General features: G+C 39.5%; 1 protein-coding gene across 1 annotated transcript in view; it reads right to left on the bottom strand.

Moving 5' to 3' along the window:
• LOC132143505 (protocadherin-7-like) overlaps positions 1-16,815 on the bottom strand; it is a 35,768-nt gene extending 18,953 nt beyond the window's left edge. Inside the window, exons 1-2 of the mRNA XM_059553772.1 lie at positions 13,301-16,815; positions 11,968-12,684 (exon numbers count right to left, since the gene is read on the bottom strand). Coding sequence (XP_059409755.1) covers positions 11,968-12,684; positions 13,301-15,871 — 3,288 coding nt within the window. The 5' untranslated portion in view covers positions 15,872-16,815. The remainder of the gene's footprint in view (positions 1-11,967; positions 12,685-13,300) is intronic.
• Positions 16,816-17,083: the final 268 nt, after the last annotated feature.

Below are 17,083 nucleotides of genomic sequence, written 5' to 3'. Positions count from 1 at the left end.
GCAAATGCATTTTGCCTGGTTTTATTCATTATAAAACTGAATTTAAGTTATTTTGATGTTAAAATATGTTCTCTAATCTCAGTACTCTTTGTTTAGGCACAGGTTATGGAGTCAGTCATGGCATCTTTCAGCTATGGGTGAAGCGAAGGTGGTGGTTCTTCCACATAATTACATTTTTCTTATATTTTTGTACATGAGCATTATTTCTTATAAATTAATATTCACCTTTTGATTTTTACTGTTGCCTCTAGTAGTTCTTTGTGTGATTTCTAATACCCAGCCCATTTTAAACCAGCAATATAGTAATTTTTTAAAACATTAACGGAGTTAAATATAACAACCTGGCATGTTGGGTCAAAGATTTAACCCTAAATAAACCAGAAATGTTTTTTTTTTTTTTTTTTTTTTTTTTTTTTTTTTTGTAAATAAAAGTGTAGTGTTTGCATGTAATATGCTGTCCTAGAACACAAATAATGTAGACAAAGTTGGGACAACTTCAATAGGGACAATTCCAGATATACAAATCTTTATGAAAATCATATATATGGATATATAATAAATGGAACTAAAGTTTTAACCAAGACACATTTATTTAATAAATGTATGTAATGCACTGACCTAATTTGTCATCATAGCTGTTTAAAAATTAAGAATACTTGAAAGCATACATACAAATCAATATATACTCATTCAGTCTTTGTTCAAAATGGCAAAATACTTTTTTTTTTTTTTTTTTTTACATGGAAGTCATAAAAAATATATATAATGGTCATTATTTAATGAGTGTTAATGACTGAGTCAACTTATTTATTTAAATCCACAATTTATGCAAGAATGAAAGTGTCTTTATGTATAAGTCTTTGAATCGTTCATTTAACTGACTGAAAAAAAAATGAAATTCTATAACTAAAGACAGACAATAAAGACAGTGACTTGCTTTGTTTCTATGCCAACAAACAATTTTTGTCATTCAGCGTTGTTGAAATGGATTCATCAACAAAAAAATAACTGCCTCTGTGAGTGGCTTACTGACTCCTTAATTTAGCCCAATTGTTCAAAAATGTATTTGTTCAAATTATAAACATTTGTAAGTAAAAACATTTGAATAAAAATTTGACACATCTGCAAAGTTTTACTCTTTCAACCTGCAACTGAAAGATCTGATCTCATCATCATCCAGTCTGTCTGGAATGCCATGAAGAAACAGAACAAACTGAGATAGACTAAATTCAGAAGAACTGTGGCAATGTCTCCAAAACGCTTCAAGAAACCTGCAAAGGTATAGTACTGTGCAAAGTTTTAGGCCCTTGTTTAAAAATGCTGTAAAGTGAGGATGCCATCAAAAATAATGCCATAAATAGATTTTTTTAATTTACTTCTATTAACTTTTGTCGTAGGTGCACTTGCGCATTGTTTTTCAGGTAGCTTTTAAGGCAGGTTTCTTGAAGTGTCTTGGAGACATTGACACAGTTCTTCTGGATTTAGTCTGTCTCAGTTTGTTCTGTTTCTTCATGTTATTCCAGACAGACTGGATGATGGTGAGATCAGATCTCTGTGTGGAGCACTGGCTGCTGTTAGACTCCTTATGCAAACAAAAATCTCAATGGATTACTACAATTGATGGCAAAAATAATGTTTGGAAATGTAAACTGATATTTACTACTGACACACTACAGCCGAAGTCCATTTTTTTGTTGGTGAAAATACTAGTGGCCTAAGACTTTTGCCCAGTACTGGATACACACACACACACACACACACACACACACACACACACACACACACACACACACACACACACACACACACACACACACACACACACACACACACACACACACACACAAATATCTTAATTTGCCACAAATAGCTGCTCTCCCTCTTTTTCTAGTATTTATTTATTACCTATTATATATTTAATATCTTTTATTTCTTTCATTACTCAGGGGTTTAAGTGTGAATCTCTCTCTCTCTTTCTCTGACATGCAGTGACAGAAGCAGCCTGGGGTGTTTAAATAAAAGATGAATACGCAGGCTGGTTCATGACACTGGGGTAACCCTGAACTGTAACTGTAGAACCACAGAGCTACAGTCAGACCACAACAAAAGGATCACCCCTCGAGAACCTTCAGTACCGGGATCCAGGGAATCGGAGAGCCGAGTTAATGCTGGCTCAAATATGAATGCAATTCAGTAAGAGCTGAATAGGAAATGACACTGGGACTCTAAATGCTTGAGCTTTTCCACTCAATGCCAGTAGTGTGCTGAAGACAATACATAGCGCTAACAAAGAGGTGTGTTATTGTGTGGGTTTATTTGTTTAATTGCCTACTCCGGGTGTGTGTTTAATTGTAAGAATATGTCTTTGTGTGTTAGTTTGTATGGAATTGATGCCTTTAGAGTGCTGCCAGAACAGGAATATCTCTAATAATAGCCATCAACAATTTGGCCAGATGATATTTTGGCTGCAGAGCTAGGGTATGGTGTATCATTGAAAGATTATAAAGAATAATTCTGATCCCAGCATTTCCATTAGCATATTTTTTACAAAGGATTCCCAGCCAGTATTTATCTAGTCAACAAAATTACTAACAAAAATGTTTGTTGATAAAGGTTTTTTTTGTTTTTTTAACAAAGGGCTGAAAACTCAAATAAATTAACAAACTGTTGCCTAAATATGACGAGAAAACAGCTACACTGCAAGATATTAACACTGCACTAGCAATGCTTTTGAAAGAAGGAAGATATAGGGAATTATTTAAATAATCCAATCATAGTACACAGGGGATTGACCCGCATGAGCTGGAAGAACTGAATACTGGTAAACTGAACCACTTTGCAGACGGATTAATATGTTCACCCAAATGCATCCTATATACAGTATAAGTATATGAGATTAGTCTGCAGAATCCACAACATAAATGTAATATTACTTTTTACAGACAATGAAGTGACTGCATAAACGACTGTAAACTAAGTTATGTGCTACTGAGAATTTGACTGAATATATTCAACGCAGAGCGCATTGTGCAACATTTTAAACGGTCTTTAAAACACAAAAAAGAAGGCCCGCTCACACCAAGGACAATAATAATGTTAAAGATATAGTTTTAACAATCATTCTAAACTAAACAACTATAATGATAACAACATGGAGGAACAATATCACTGGAATCATTTTAGATTTCTTTTTTTTCAGCTGATGAATAATCAATTGATAGCCAATCAAAATCCATCCTGCTTTAACTCACTTGAGCATGTAAAGGGGCAGACGACAAAACAGGACAAGCTTATAATAAACAGAACTTTACCATGACTTAATATAATATAGTTATCGTTCATGGTGAGAATGGCCTTAACTTTTAAGCATGATGAATTCACAAGATATTAATCAACATTAATACAATACAATACAATACAATATAATATAATATAATATAATATAATATAATATAATATAATATAATATAATATAATATAATATAATATAATATAATATAATATAATATAATATAATATGATATAATATAATATAATATAATGCTATTTTGTTGACTAAAATGATATGTCATTTGATTATAAATGAATCAAGTAAACTGGATGGATATATATTAATATTATAAAATACTCATAACATGAAATGACATGTTGAGGACAAACTAAAACAAACTGAACACTGTTCCCAGTCTGGACACTGAGAAAGAAACAGTTAAAAGTCATGGCCTAGATCTTGTGCTAGAAACTGATGTAAGAGGATGGGAACTTTTCATCTCCTCATGCACCTTTGCTTCTCAGCTTAATTTTTCTTGGTTCTGTTGTTGCTTGTCTGGGAGGATATGGGTAAGGAATATCCTGAATTCCTGTCGTGTCTCATTTTGAGGTTGAAACAGTCAGACGAGCAGGTCTCTGTGTTACAAAACTCTGCATTGCTCAGCCTTGACTTTTATGCAATGTGGCAAACAAAGCCTTAATAGATACTGAAGGAAGATATTTTAATAAAATTACCAGCATTTTTTCCCATATGGCCTACTTGAAAGAAATGAACTTTTCAGTTTTACTTTTCAGAATTACAATTTGGTCTGAAAAGAAATATAGCATGAATGTGGGAGGTAAGCTATTTGCAAAGCTTTATTTATATAGTCCATAAAGCTAAAGTAATATAACCCTGTTTACTTTCTAGATGTACATTTGTGTATAGCATATGCTGAATGATTCATTGTTGCAATTTATTCAAAAGAAAGAATTGACTGAAATTACTTTTCAGTTTATGCTAACATCAAGGAGGCTATGAATAATGTTAACCAATAGTCAAACAGGAATTTATGGTTTATCTTAGCAAATTTGCATTTGGATTGACTGTGTTCTAGTATAAAACATTCCCTTTTCACCAGGCAATTGATTCCCCTCTGCATTGTTTCTCGCTGAATATCTTGTTTCAATTGAAAATATGTCACAATAAGGAAATAAAATAGGTTGCGACCAGGCAGTTCACACTGATTTTCAGTTCTCTGCATGAACAGCTTTTCAATAAAACCGTTGCAATATAACAAAGAACATATCTGATTGTGTTTACATGGATGCTTTACATATATACACTATGTCCTCCACTCTCAATTATCATTCAGTTTCACTTACAGAATATGGATAAACAAGAAGTTAACCTTGCACTAATGACTGTTGTTGCAAAGATATGTGGTGGTCACATGAGAACACTTCCCCCCCATCTGGTCATGGCCATCAGTGTTACTAACCTAATGTGTCATCTATAAATTATTAAGCTCTCATTTTTCAGTACACTTAGCCACTGAAAAGCATCCTCTGTCATTTTTCAGTACACTTGGCCACTGAAAAGCATCCTCTGTCATTTTTATTGCCTTGCGTTTCACAGATGCAGTGCCGGCCCTACCTAATAAGCGATATAAGTGGCTGCATAGAGCCCCCGAACTCTGGCCTGCAAATTCGCATCACGTGTCACCGTGTGACCAAGATCGATATGTCACAGCATGACGTCCTATCAGCATTAAAAGAATGTAAATTTAAAAGTGATGCAAGAAAGTGGAGTAGACTGTATGTTTTTACATTTTAGGTGTATTATTATTATTGTTTATGTGTTGAATTTAAGTTTTTAAAAGATACTGCAGAGCATGACGTCATATCACGATCGTTGCAGCGTCAGAACTGTAGTGTGATGATGATGATGGTGGAGATTGCAACAGCAGAGCTGAGCTGGACAAATACATTTTAAATGACGACAGTATTATTTACATTTGTTTACAATATTATCTACGTTGATTATGGTTGCACTTAATGAGACTAAGAAATAACTGTTCTGGTTGTTTTTATTTATTTATAAATGTTTTATTTCAATTATCACTTTGTGGAAAAAAGTTCAGATAGGAGGTCAAACATTTTAAAAACTCATTGCCTACAACAGTACAGTTCTATAGGTCTGAAAAGACTCGTAAGTCAGATAAGTTTGTGGCAAAATATTTTACAGTGCTTGAGTTTTGTCTGTTATTGCATACTACACAGGTGCATCTCAATAAATTTGAATGTCGTGGAAAAGTTAATTTATTTCAGTAATTCATCTCAAATTGTGAAACTCATGTATTAAATAAATTCAGTGCACACAGACTGAAGTAGTTTAAGTCTTTGGTTCTTTTAATTGTGATGATTTTGGCTCACATTTAACAAAAACCCACCAGTTCACTATATCAACAAATTAGAATATGGTGACATGCCAAACAGTTAATCAACTCAAAACACCTGAAAGGTTCCTGACTCTTCAAAATGGTCTCTCAGTTTGGTTCACTAGGCTACACAATCATGGGGAAGACTGCTGATTTGACAGTTGTCCAGAAGACAATCATTGAAACCCTTCACAAGGAGGATAAGCCACAAACATTCATTGCCAACAAAGCTGGCTGTTCAAAGAGTGCTGTATCCAAGTATGTTAACAGAAAGTTGAGTGGAAGGAAAAAGTGTGGAAGAAAAGAAAGATGCACCACCAACCGAGAGAACCGCAGCCTTATGAGGATAGTCAAGCAAAATTGATTCAAGAATTTGAGTGAACTTCACAAGGAATGGACTGAGGCTGGGGTCAAGGCATCAAGAGCCACAACACAAAAACGTGTCAAGGAATTTGCTGAACCACAGACAACGTCAGAGGAGTCTTACCTGGGCTAAGGAGAAGAAGAACTGGACTGTTGCCCAGTGGTCCAAAGTACTCTTTTCAGATAAGCAAGAGAGCAAGTTTTCAGAGAGCAAGTTTTCAGAGAGCAAGTTTTGTATTTCATTTGGAAACTAAGGTCCTATAGTCTGGAGGAAAGGTGGAGAAGTTCATAGCCCAAGTTGCTTGAAGTCCAATGTTAAGTTTCCACAGTCTGTGATGATTTGGGGTGCAATGTCATCTGCTGGTGTTGGTCCATTGTGTTTTTTTGGTCCATTGGTGTTGCACCCATTTACTAAGAAATTTTGGAGCACTTCATGCTTCCTTCTGCTGACCAGCTTTTTGAAGATGCTGATTTCATTTTCCAGCAGGATTTGGCACCTGCCCACACTGCCAAAAGCACTAAAAGTTGGTTAAATGACCATGGTGTTGGTGTGCTTGACTGGCCAGCAAACTCACCAGACCTGAACCCCATAAAGAATCTATGAGGCATTATCAAGAAGAAAATGAGAAACAAGAGACCAAAAAAATGTAGATGAGCTGAAGGTCACTGTCAAAGAAACCTGGGCTTCCATACCACCTCAGCAGTGCCACAAACTGATTACCTCCACACCACGTCGAATTGAGGCAGTAATTAAAGCAAAAGGAGCCCCTAGTATTGAGTACATGTACAGTAAATTAACATTTAGAGAGGGCAAACAATTCAATAAAACAATTTCTATTTATTTTATTGGTCTTATGAAGTATTTAAATTTGTTGAGATAGTGAATTGGTGGGTTTTTGTTAAATGTGAGCCAAAATCATCACAATTAAAAGAACCAAAAGCTTAAACTACTGTGTGTGTGAACTGAATTTATTTAATAAACAAGTTTCACAATTTTAGTTGAATTACGGAAATAAATGAATTTTTCCAAGACATTGTAATTTATTCAGATGCACCTGTAATTCATACTCAGAAAGCAGTACTGAGATGGCATTAGTTAAAACATTTCAAATGCACCTGCAGCCTATTTTTTTCCAGGCATGCTTTCGTCATTGAAGATTTCTTAAAATAGTGTTAAAATCTTGTCTAGTTTCATTCTAGTTAACCCTATCTTTGTCTGGTCTCAGATTTTTGCCTTAACTTTGATGTTTCAATGTGTGTTTGATTATATAACACTTATATTTTATTATTTTTGCATTTTAATCTGGCCTGTCATGCCAGACCAGAAATTTTATTAGTCTCTTATTATTTTTATTCTGTTCTCTAATTTAATTTTTATAACCAGGTTTTTAACCCTAACCAGGCTATTTTTTTTACTGAATTTTGATGCATTTCTCTTAAGCAATCGTTAGTTTGCTTAAATGGGTTGTTGACATGACATGGCATTTTCAGTGTAACACAAGATAAAAAATTTAAATAATATTGTCATCATTTAAAATGTATTTGTCTTACATGGACCCATTGTTATAAAAACTGCTTTGTTAATAGACTGATTATTATTATTATTTTAAATTTTTGAGTAAAATCTCAAAATTGTACTGGTTTGACTCAATAAATTACAACTTTTATAAATTAAAAAGTAATGCATACAATTGTTCATAAATAACTCAGGCATAATTTTACAAGTGTCTATTTAGGTAATTGGCAATATATTTTTTTTTATCCATATTTTTTTTTTAAAGCATATGAACTTGATACATTATGTCACTGAAAACTTTGTCCTCTGGTGTGACACGATATCCTGTTTTTAAACTCCACAAACAACTTTAATTAGTTGAAGGTCCAGAATAGTGTTTTATACGGTGGCCGGGAGAATTCAACACACTGCAACTTAAGAAAACACATGCAAATTGAAAAAACACCAGCAAATGAAGAAAACATCTTTATCAGTTTGACAACACAAGTGTTGCAAATCATCAAAACACATGCATATAATGAAACGTGCTGCAAATCCTCACAACATGCATATAACGAAACGCGCTGCAAATCATCACAACACATGCACATTAAGAAAAAAATAATGAAGCATTGAAATTTTTTTTTTATTAACCTTGAAATTATATTTAGCTGAGAATATTAAAGTTAGCCATCTTAAGTAACGTTTTACATTTAATCATGTAATTATTCCGCTTATTTAGGCTAATAACATCCAAAAGATAAAGGAATCATGCAATCAGGGTGTTTAAAAAAAAAAAAAAAAAACACTCACTTTTCAGTTCACCAACAACTCCACTGACCAGTAGCCACTGCACGATAAGCAAATCCCTGCCGGGTCTGACACATTTTGGGGTCTCCTTGAAACATTTCCAGTGTGGTCAGTGCTATTTGCATTTGTTAATTTGCGTTTGTTAATTTGCATGTGTTGTGAGGATTTGCAACGCATTTCGTTAATGCATGTGTTGTGAGGATTTGCAGCGCGTTTCGTTATATGCATGTGCTGTGAAGATTTGCAACATTTGTGTTGTCAAACTGTTGAAGATTTTTTTTCTTATTTGCTGGTGTTTTTTCAATTTGCATGTGTTTTCTTAAATTGCAGCCCATTGAGCTCTCTTGGCCACCGTAGTTTAACAAAAAAGGGTTTTTACTGCATATTTGTCAACTACCGAAATATATTTCTTATCTTTATCTTGAAAGATAAATATATTGAGTAAAACAAATTGGTAAGACTTTACAATTAGGTATGGGGCTCCTTCTGAAAATCTGCTTAGGGCCCCCAAAACACTAGGGCTGGCCCTGCACAGATGTCCAACACAATTTTATGGGAAGTACACAGTACTGAGCTTATTTACTGCGAGTATACATGTATTTGCAGTAAATTACTTTTAATTGAGCGGCTGACATAAAAAAGGATCAGAAAGACAAATCAGAAACATGATGATGCAGTAACAGAGAAAGAATCATTATTTTACAGGTTTGTCAAAATGGGGAATTCTAATTACCTTATTTATTCATGATTAATAAATAAGGTATTTTTCCAACAGTTTCCCCCAATAACATTGCTAGGTCAAACACACATGCTTCCACAATCATTCTCAATCTTTTAAAACCATTGCAGTGCACGTCCATGTAAAAGCTTTCATAATGCTTTCCCAATGAAAATCAATACAGCCCTGCAAAAGTGAGGTGAGCATTAGCAATCTCCCTTCATTTCTCTCTCTCTCTCTGTATCCCTCCATGTGTCTCCCACTGTCTCCTGGCCCCTCCATCACTGATCTCCTCCATTAATTTATAATATCTATCTCTGGAGTCGGTCCTCACTAGCAGATGCATGGCCCCCGTTAGCATGCAAGTGTGAGTGTCAAGTATATCGACTATCCATCTGACCTGTTGCCTGATCCTGAGCGTGTGTGTTGAGTTACACAGACTCACCTACTGCCCACCTGTCTGACCGTTAACCCTGCACACCGGAGCAGCACGTCTGCAGGTGTGTGTCGAAGCTTGCAACATTAACAAGCCAAGTATATTGATTGCCACTCTGTCTATTCAAATGATAGGAACTTGGGCCGCCATGGGGACAGAATGCAGTCGGTCGATAGGTGTTGGCGTGAGTGGATGGATGGGGGAGGGGCTATAGAAAAAGTGCACTGCAGCAAAGAGAGAGTTCGGAGTTTCACTTAGGAACATGCTGAGTTGTGCATTTATAGAAGATAGGAGAAATGCGTGATAGAGAGAGAGAGAGAGAGAGAGAGAGAGAGAGAGAGAGAGACATAGATCAAAAGGATTTCCATTTTCATCGGCATTCAATTCAGAGAGTGAGTTTATGTATGCATTCGTGCAGGGGATTTTTTGCAAATTTAGACAGCAGTAGGGTATTGGCTTGCCATCATACTATACCATCCCATCATGGAAGCCAAATGCACACATACACGCACCGTCTACAGCAAGCTCGAGTTAGTCTAGGTCACAAACCTCCACGGTAGAGGAGTTAATTACAGTGTGATCAATAATTGATTAAACCGTCAGAATGAGTCAAACAAACTCACCAGTAAGCATTAACACACTCTCAACCCAAAATTCTTGTCTGAGTATGAACGCACACTTACAAGCACAGAAATACAAATCTGAATACTCTATTAAGCATTTTCCGTGGAAAAAAAAGGTCAGCATATTAAGAGGATTGACTCGGTATTGGATTAAGCCACCCACTGTGGTCAGGATCACACCAGCGTGTATGGATTGATTAGGTCTTGTGAGGTGCACATCTCCATAACGACTGCATCAGCTGTTTTTTTAGGCTCTGGCTAAAGACACTTACAATCCGACTGTCAGTCATGCTAAAAAGACCAAAAATGACATGTCATTTAGGACTCAATATCTCGCGTGTAGACCTCGGCGGATTTGGTTTAAGCTTCCAACACCTGTCAGAAAATGTAATGCGATCCCTGTGTTCAATTTAACCATGTCTCTCTATAGTACGAGGCCACCCTTTGGTTCAGGCTTAGTCCAAAGCGCCTGTCAAAGGGTGCACAGGTAATCTTTTTTTAATGCTTCCGTTAAGTGCTAAGCTAGCATTTTGGATATGCTGCATTAAATCTATGACCTGGATAAAAGTGTAAAGATGACAGATTAAGTAAAAAAAGACAACTCTGCAAGCCTGCGTGGTTTCTCTCTCAAGCGTTCCATGCATATGCTGTCAAACAAACTGGCCAGTTCCGCTCAAAGCAGGTAGACATATATTCCGCTCTATATTTAACACTTCCAAACATGTCTCAGAAAATGAAAGAACGAGGCAAGGAGTGGAAAGAATGTCAAAGACATGGAAATAAGGGGAGTATGATGGAGAGAATGATAGAAAGCAAGAGAGAAAGAGAGAGACTAAGCAAGTGGAAAGAGATCTGTGAGAGAAAATGGGTTACATTTCTCCTCTCTTCGACAGTCTATTTTCAGTAGCTACTCCTGGAAAGGAGAGCAGGCAGTTAGCACCATATAACCTTAAACACTCCACATGCAGTAACACCACAACAGTACAGGCTGACTGCAGTAGTTGTCACATTTGTGCTTGTCTACAACTAGTTTTGCTTTTTCTTTAGTTCTTGATGGGATGGGATTTCAATAAGAGCAGATCAGCTTAATTTCAACCTTGGATCTACAAAATAATCCAAAATCCTTTGACAAGATATGGGCAAAATATTACCCCTAACTGCATAAGATGATGTGTTATATATCCAGAGAAGCCCGTTTTCAACTCTAAAATGTAATTGTGACTTTACATCACACAATTATTATCTCTCATTATTTATATCTCACTATCGTGCAATTATATCTCACAACATGGCTTTATATCTCATAGTTGAGACTTTTTTAATATCACTATTGCAACTTTATATGTTAGAAATGTGACTATATATCTCAGTTGCTACTTTATACGCCACAGTTGTGATTTTTGTCTCACAGTGTGAGTACATCTCACAGGTTGACTTAATTTATTTTAAACATTATCTTTTTTTTTTTTTTTTCTGAGGGGAAACTATGCTTCCATTTATACCAGATTATTTCTTAGAAAACCTAATTACAGTGTACTCAAAGAAACAAAGATTATATGTTGGGTAATCCAATGGCTATCAGCTTTTTTTCTATATTAAAACAGGAATATCCCACAGGACTGAATGAATTTAGGTTAGTTTTGGAATCCAAATCTAGTTCAAGCTTGAAGCTCTTGTCCTGACAAGCCTTGTCACATTTTGGGTAAATGTTACATTTGCTGGCCAAAATGATAGTACAATTCTAGTACAATTCTAAGACACTTGATGAACATGGCCTGCTTGTACTTGTTAAAGGTGCAGTGGTGCAGAGTCATAGATCTTTATGTTCTTACCTGTTTGCTGTACTTGACAGTTTGGCAGCCGTAATCGGAGCATTGGTCTGAGCTGAGTGACATGGCGTCTGCATTACCGGTGCCGTTGCCAGTGAAGGTGTTAGTGGGGGGCAGATCCTGCACAGCTTGGTGCTTCTTGCCTTCCACGGGTGGTGAGTTGGGCTGAAGATGGACTGCGGGCAAAGGTGAGCTGGACTTGTAGTGGCGGGCCAGATCTGGACTTGATTGGTGACGTCTTGAGCCTAGTCTTGGACTGCTTGGGTCTCCGTTAGCTGCTGCACAGTAACGCGCTGCAATCCTCTCGCTGGCACTGCTAGCGTCTTCATCCTCCTCTTCTTCATCACCTCCCCCACGTCTGCAGCCATTCACCGTCATAATTCCACTGTATAAAGAACGCTCAGATTTGGCAGTACCGTTATTACGCTTGTCTCTGCGTGGTTTGCGCCCACGTTCATTTTGGGAGCCCTGGGCTTGCAGAGGGGGAGGTTGTGGACTGAAAAAGTCCTCTTCTGGCTCCTTCTTCCCAGCCTCATAGCCATTCTTACCCTGCGCCCCACACTGTCGTGCTGTCACGACCAGAAGGATCACCAGAATAACAGCAGCAGCACCAGCCAGGACACCGATGGCAACGCTCAGGCGTTGTTTACCCAAAGCTCTCTCGCTGTCTGGGTCACCTGCAATATCCATATAGAGAGGGACTGCAAGACTCCGGGCCACCTGAGTGAGAGGGAGAGAGACATACAGAGAGAGAGAGAGCAAAAATGGAAAGTCATAACTGGTGTGTCTGACCTTTGATAACTGCATCCTCATTTTACAGCTCTGTCTGCTGAATCACACACACGCACACATACACATTCATCCCCACTGCAAGGCCCAGACTTCTCAATTATCCTGTCAAGGCTTCGATATTCAATCATGGTTATTCTGCGCAGGCAAGTGTGACTGTGTATGTGTATGCGAGTGTGTTTGTGTATCTTTCATCTTTCCATCTGTATGTGTTTCCTTCTATCCAATATCCAATGTGGGTCAACAGCAATTTGATGCATGAATATTTATAAATAGCAATATTTAAAAAAAAAAAAGAAGAAGAAGAAAAATGCTATTTCGTGCTAGGATTTCCTAGTTGTGCAAAGTTATGAGTAAGTTTCTGACAAGGACTTCACTTCACTACTCCATCCTCTCATGTCAAATAAAATGACTCTATTCAGTTTAAACCCTTGTCACTTTAATTGTTCCTATTTGGTTATGTTCTATACTATTATTCTTTCTCTATATTGAATTACCCTTTGTATGTGTTTATTTCAAATAGCAATGCTGCACTGATGTGTCTCACCTGTGCATCCACGAGTGTAGCATTGGCCAAGCTCTCATTGATGAAGACATGCACCAGTGCTGTGGCACAAAGGGAAGGCATGCCACTGTCATTGACCCGGACTACCAAGCGGTGCAGACCCCTGTGTCTTCTCTCCAGGGGCTCTGCCAAGGTTATGACCCCACTACTTGAGCCAATCTCAAACAGACGAAAAGGGTTTCCGCCTACCAGAGCGTAGCGGAGATCGGCATTAGATCCTGTGTCGCTATCGGAGGCTGAGACTGTGCGGACTACAGTCCGAGCCGCGCTAGCGGGTGGCAGGAGGGTGTATGATTCATTAGCGGGTGATGTGATGGATGGTGCATTGTCATTTTCATCAGTGACAAACAGGGAGACGGTGGCGGTGGCAGACCGTGGCGGTTCTCCACCATCAACAGCACGCACACTGAATGAGTATGTGCTACAGCGCTCGCGGTCAAAGGATGCTGAAGAGAAAATGGTTCCAGTGTTATTTTCAATGGAGAAAACTTCTTGCTTCCCCTCTTTGCCCTCTTCTCCACCCTCCTCTTCATCGTGCTCTACAAAAAGACTCAACTCTGCATTCTCGCCTTCATCTGCATCGGTAACAGTCACCATGCCGACAGGGCTATTGGTGAGCAGGTTCTCTTTGACGTAGAATGTGAAGACTTCCTGGACAAATTTGGGGGCATTGTCATTCCTGTCTGTGACCTGAACTATGACAGTAGCAGAGCCTTGCAGAGATGGGGTGCCCTTATCTCGAGCTATTACACGGAATTCATAGCGTTCCCTCTGCTCTCTATCTAGTGCCCCAGTGGCACGAATATCACCATTATCGGCATCAATGTAAAAAGCTCCATTAACAGATGGATCAAGTGAGAATGCGATCTCTGCATTCTTACCACTATCTGCATCAGAAGCCACTACTGTGACCACTCGTTCTCCTGGGGCATTATTCTCGGCAAAATGCACTTCCACTAAGCTCTGGGCAAAAGTGGGAGCATGGTCATTGATGTCCACCACACGTACCAGAAGGGAACTGTTACTAGAGAGGCTTGGGCTACCGGAGTCCACTGCCACGATAGTGACACTATACTCACGAATAGCTTCGTAATCCAAAAGTGCTGAGGTGTGGAGAAAATATTTCTTTTTGTTTCGTTCAAAGGCATCATCCGTGGCTGGTGGAGGTGCTAGGGCTGTCTCACCTGCCGGTTTCAATGTGAATGGCACATCCCCAACAACAGTGCAGGTAACCGCACCATTCTCTCCCTGGTCGTGGTCTGACACCTGCACTAATGCTACTGGAGTGTCCACCAACACGTTCTCTGGAACCATTGCAGCGCCATCCCGAACAAGGATTCGTCCAATTTTTCGAATTTCCACTATGGGTACATTGTCATTTTCATCCCTTACGTTCAGAACAACTGTAGTGCGGTCAGTGCGAGGTGGTTGGCCGCGGTCACGAGCTGTGATGGTGAAGCGTAGCTGCGAAACTTCCTCACGGTCTATGCGATGCAGAACACTCAGCCAACCTGATGCTTCATCCAATCTCAGGAGGCGCCTCACTGATTCTGTAGCTGCTCCAAACACATACTCAACCTGCCCATTCACGCCGACATCACGGTCTGTGGCGCGCACTTGCAGGACAGGTGTGCCAGGTGGGGCGTTTTCTGCCATTTCTGCTTCATACACAGCTCTCTCAAAGCGTGGACTGTTGTCGTTGACGTCTGTGATGGACACTCGTAACAGAGCTTGTGAGGAGCGGGGAGGGTTGCCGCCATCACGAACCCGTAGCACGAGTTCATAAGAATCGCGTGCTTCGCGGTCTAGCGGCCCTTTCACGATCAGCTGGGGCTGTTTCTGTCCTTCAGGTGTGTCAGCAACTTGCAGTTCAAACACGCTGCTTCTGCTGGCAGGTCCTGCCCCTGTTTCTGACACTCTCCTTCGGTCACCACCGCTCCCATTGGTCGGTCCGTTCGCAGGCCGCCGCAAAGATGACCCCCCATCTCTACTGTCCTGGATAAGCTCATAGCGATCAATGCCATTGCGACCAAAATCACGGTCTGTGGCTGTGGGAAGGAGATAGAGTGTGCCGATTGGCCGATTCTCCTCAACAGACAGAGTTAGTACTGGTGAAGGGAAGGAGGGGGTGTTGTCATTGATGTCTGTGACTACAATACGGCCATCGAACAGATCCACCCAACTCTGTAGGGGACCTATGACTGACACCTCAAAGTTCAAAAAGCACTCATTTTCATCAAATATCATCTGACACTGCTGCAGCTTCTCTCTGTCAATCCTTTTGCTGCCTGTAGTAAGCTCTCCAGTGACATTGTCAATTTTGAAGTATTCTGAGCCAGATTCCAAAGCGAAAGTGACATCACCAGTCCCGATCCCAGAGGTGGACAGCCCCAGGTCTGAAGCCACATTCCCAATATGCACATCGGTCGGCCCCTCTTCTGCCACGTGGTAGCGCAGCACTGAATTGGTGCTCGGGAGCTGAGTCAGCAGCTGCAGGATAAGCACGAGGTAGCAGCGCGCGGAGTGCACTGCGCCAACGCTCCTGCTCCCCATGACTCTCTCTCTCTCTCTCTATCTATCTCTTTCACTCTCTATCTGCAGCTTCCTCTGGTCCAAGGCAGACTCGCCACCGATTAATCTCTATAAACGCTTCCTTCGGCAAAATCTTATTTTCTCCTGCAGTCTTTTAGTTCCCAGGTCACGTTTTCAACACGATTAAATAAAACATCCACTTTGTGAAGAGGTCGGCATCGGCGATAAGTCTTTACAGCTCTTTTACGGACAAGAATGTTCCTTTGTGCCTTTTAAGAGTAAACGGGAGTCAAATTTGATCAGTTTAAATGACTTTATCCGGCTCATTGAGATGCTGCGGAGCGCGGTCTCCTCTCGCGCTTTCACTGTTTTAAACTGCAATGCAGTAGAACACAAAAGAGATCTGTCTGTGAATTCAGCTCTCACATTCGCATCCCAGAGCTTGCGCTACTGGCTGGGAATAAGCCAAAGTGCTTTCTAAAGTCTTTTCCCGATATTATATGTTATCTTACCTTAAACCACAGCGAGAGGAGAATTGGAAAGCTTTCCCCGCAGTCTTACGCGCGCGTGCCGAGCTCTTATAGATTCCTTTACGCGAACTTGACAAAGAGAAAAGCTGTTCAGTTCGACTTCTCAGAGCACGTAAATTAGCCACTTATGGAAAGATGGTGAGCAGGATAGAGAACTAGCAACAAAAGCCTATAGTAATTCCTCCGGAGTCCGTGGTGGATGTGTGTGAAGTGTTTGAGGAAAAGTCCCGCATTCTCCTCCTCCCCTCACCTGCACGTTCTACTGCACTGCATGTGAACGTCCCTCAAATGATGCTGCAGTCTCTCTCTCTCTATCTCTCTCTCTTTCTCTCTCTCTCAACCTCTCCCTCTCTCTTCCCCCTCCGTTAACTGCTACACTTCCCTCGCTATGTAACTCGACCGTTCAGATGAAACAGGAGACCGAGTGTCTCGAAGGATCTAGCGCTTTCCTTTTATCCAGTCTAAAAGCGCTAATAGAGGGGGCGTGTTTGCTTAAGACCACAAAACAAAATGCATCAGAAGCAAAAATACACTAATACAACTAGACAAGTCCAATGAAGCACTTGTGTAAAAATAGAACAACTAATTAAAACAAAATTCACAACAGTGTCCTATATGAACCGACATTTAAAATGAACAATTTCGTTTGAGTCAGTTTCTTTGACGAATGTGTATCAACACAGCAAAATCAGTAGGCCTACTT

The sequence above is a fragment of the Carassius carassius genome, chromosome 7, assembly GCF_963082965.1.
Source record: "Carassius carassius chromosome 7, fCarCar2.1, whole genome shotgun sequence".
Taxonomy (NCBI): Eukaryota; Metazoa; Chordata; class Actinopteri; order Cypriniformes; family Cyprinidae; genus Carassius; species Carassius carassius.
Note: the sequence above shows the minus strand (reverse complement) of the source record. Positions and strands in the feature narration are given on the sequence as shown.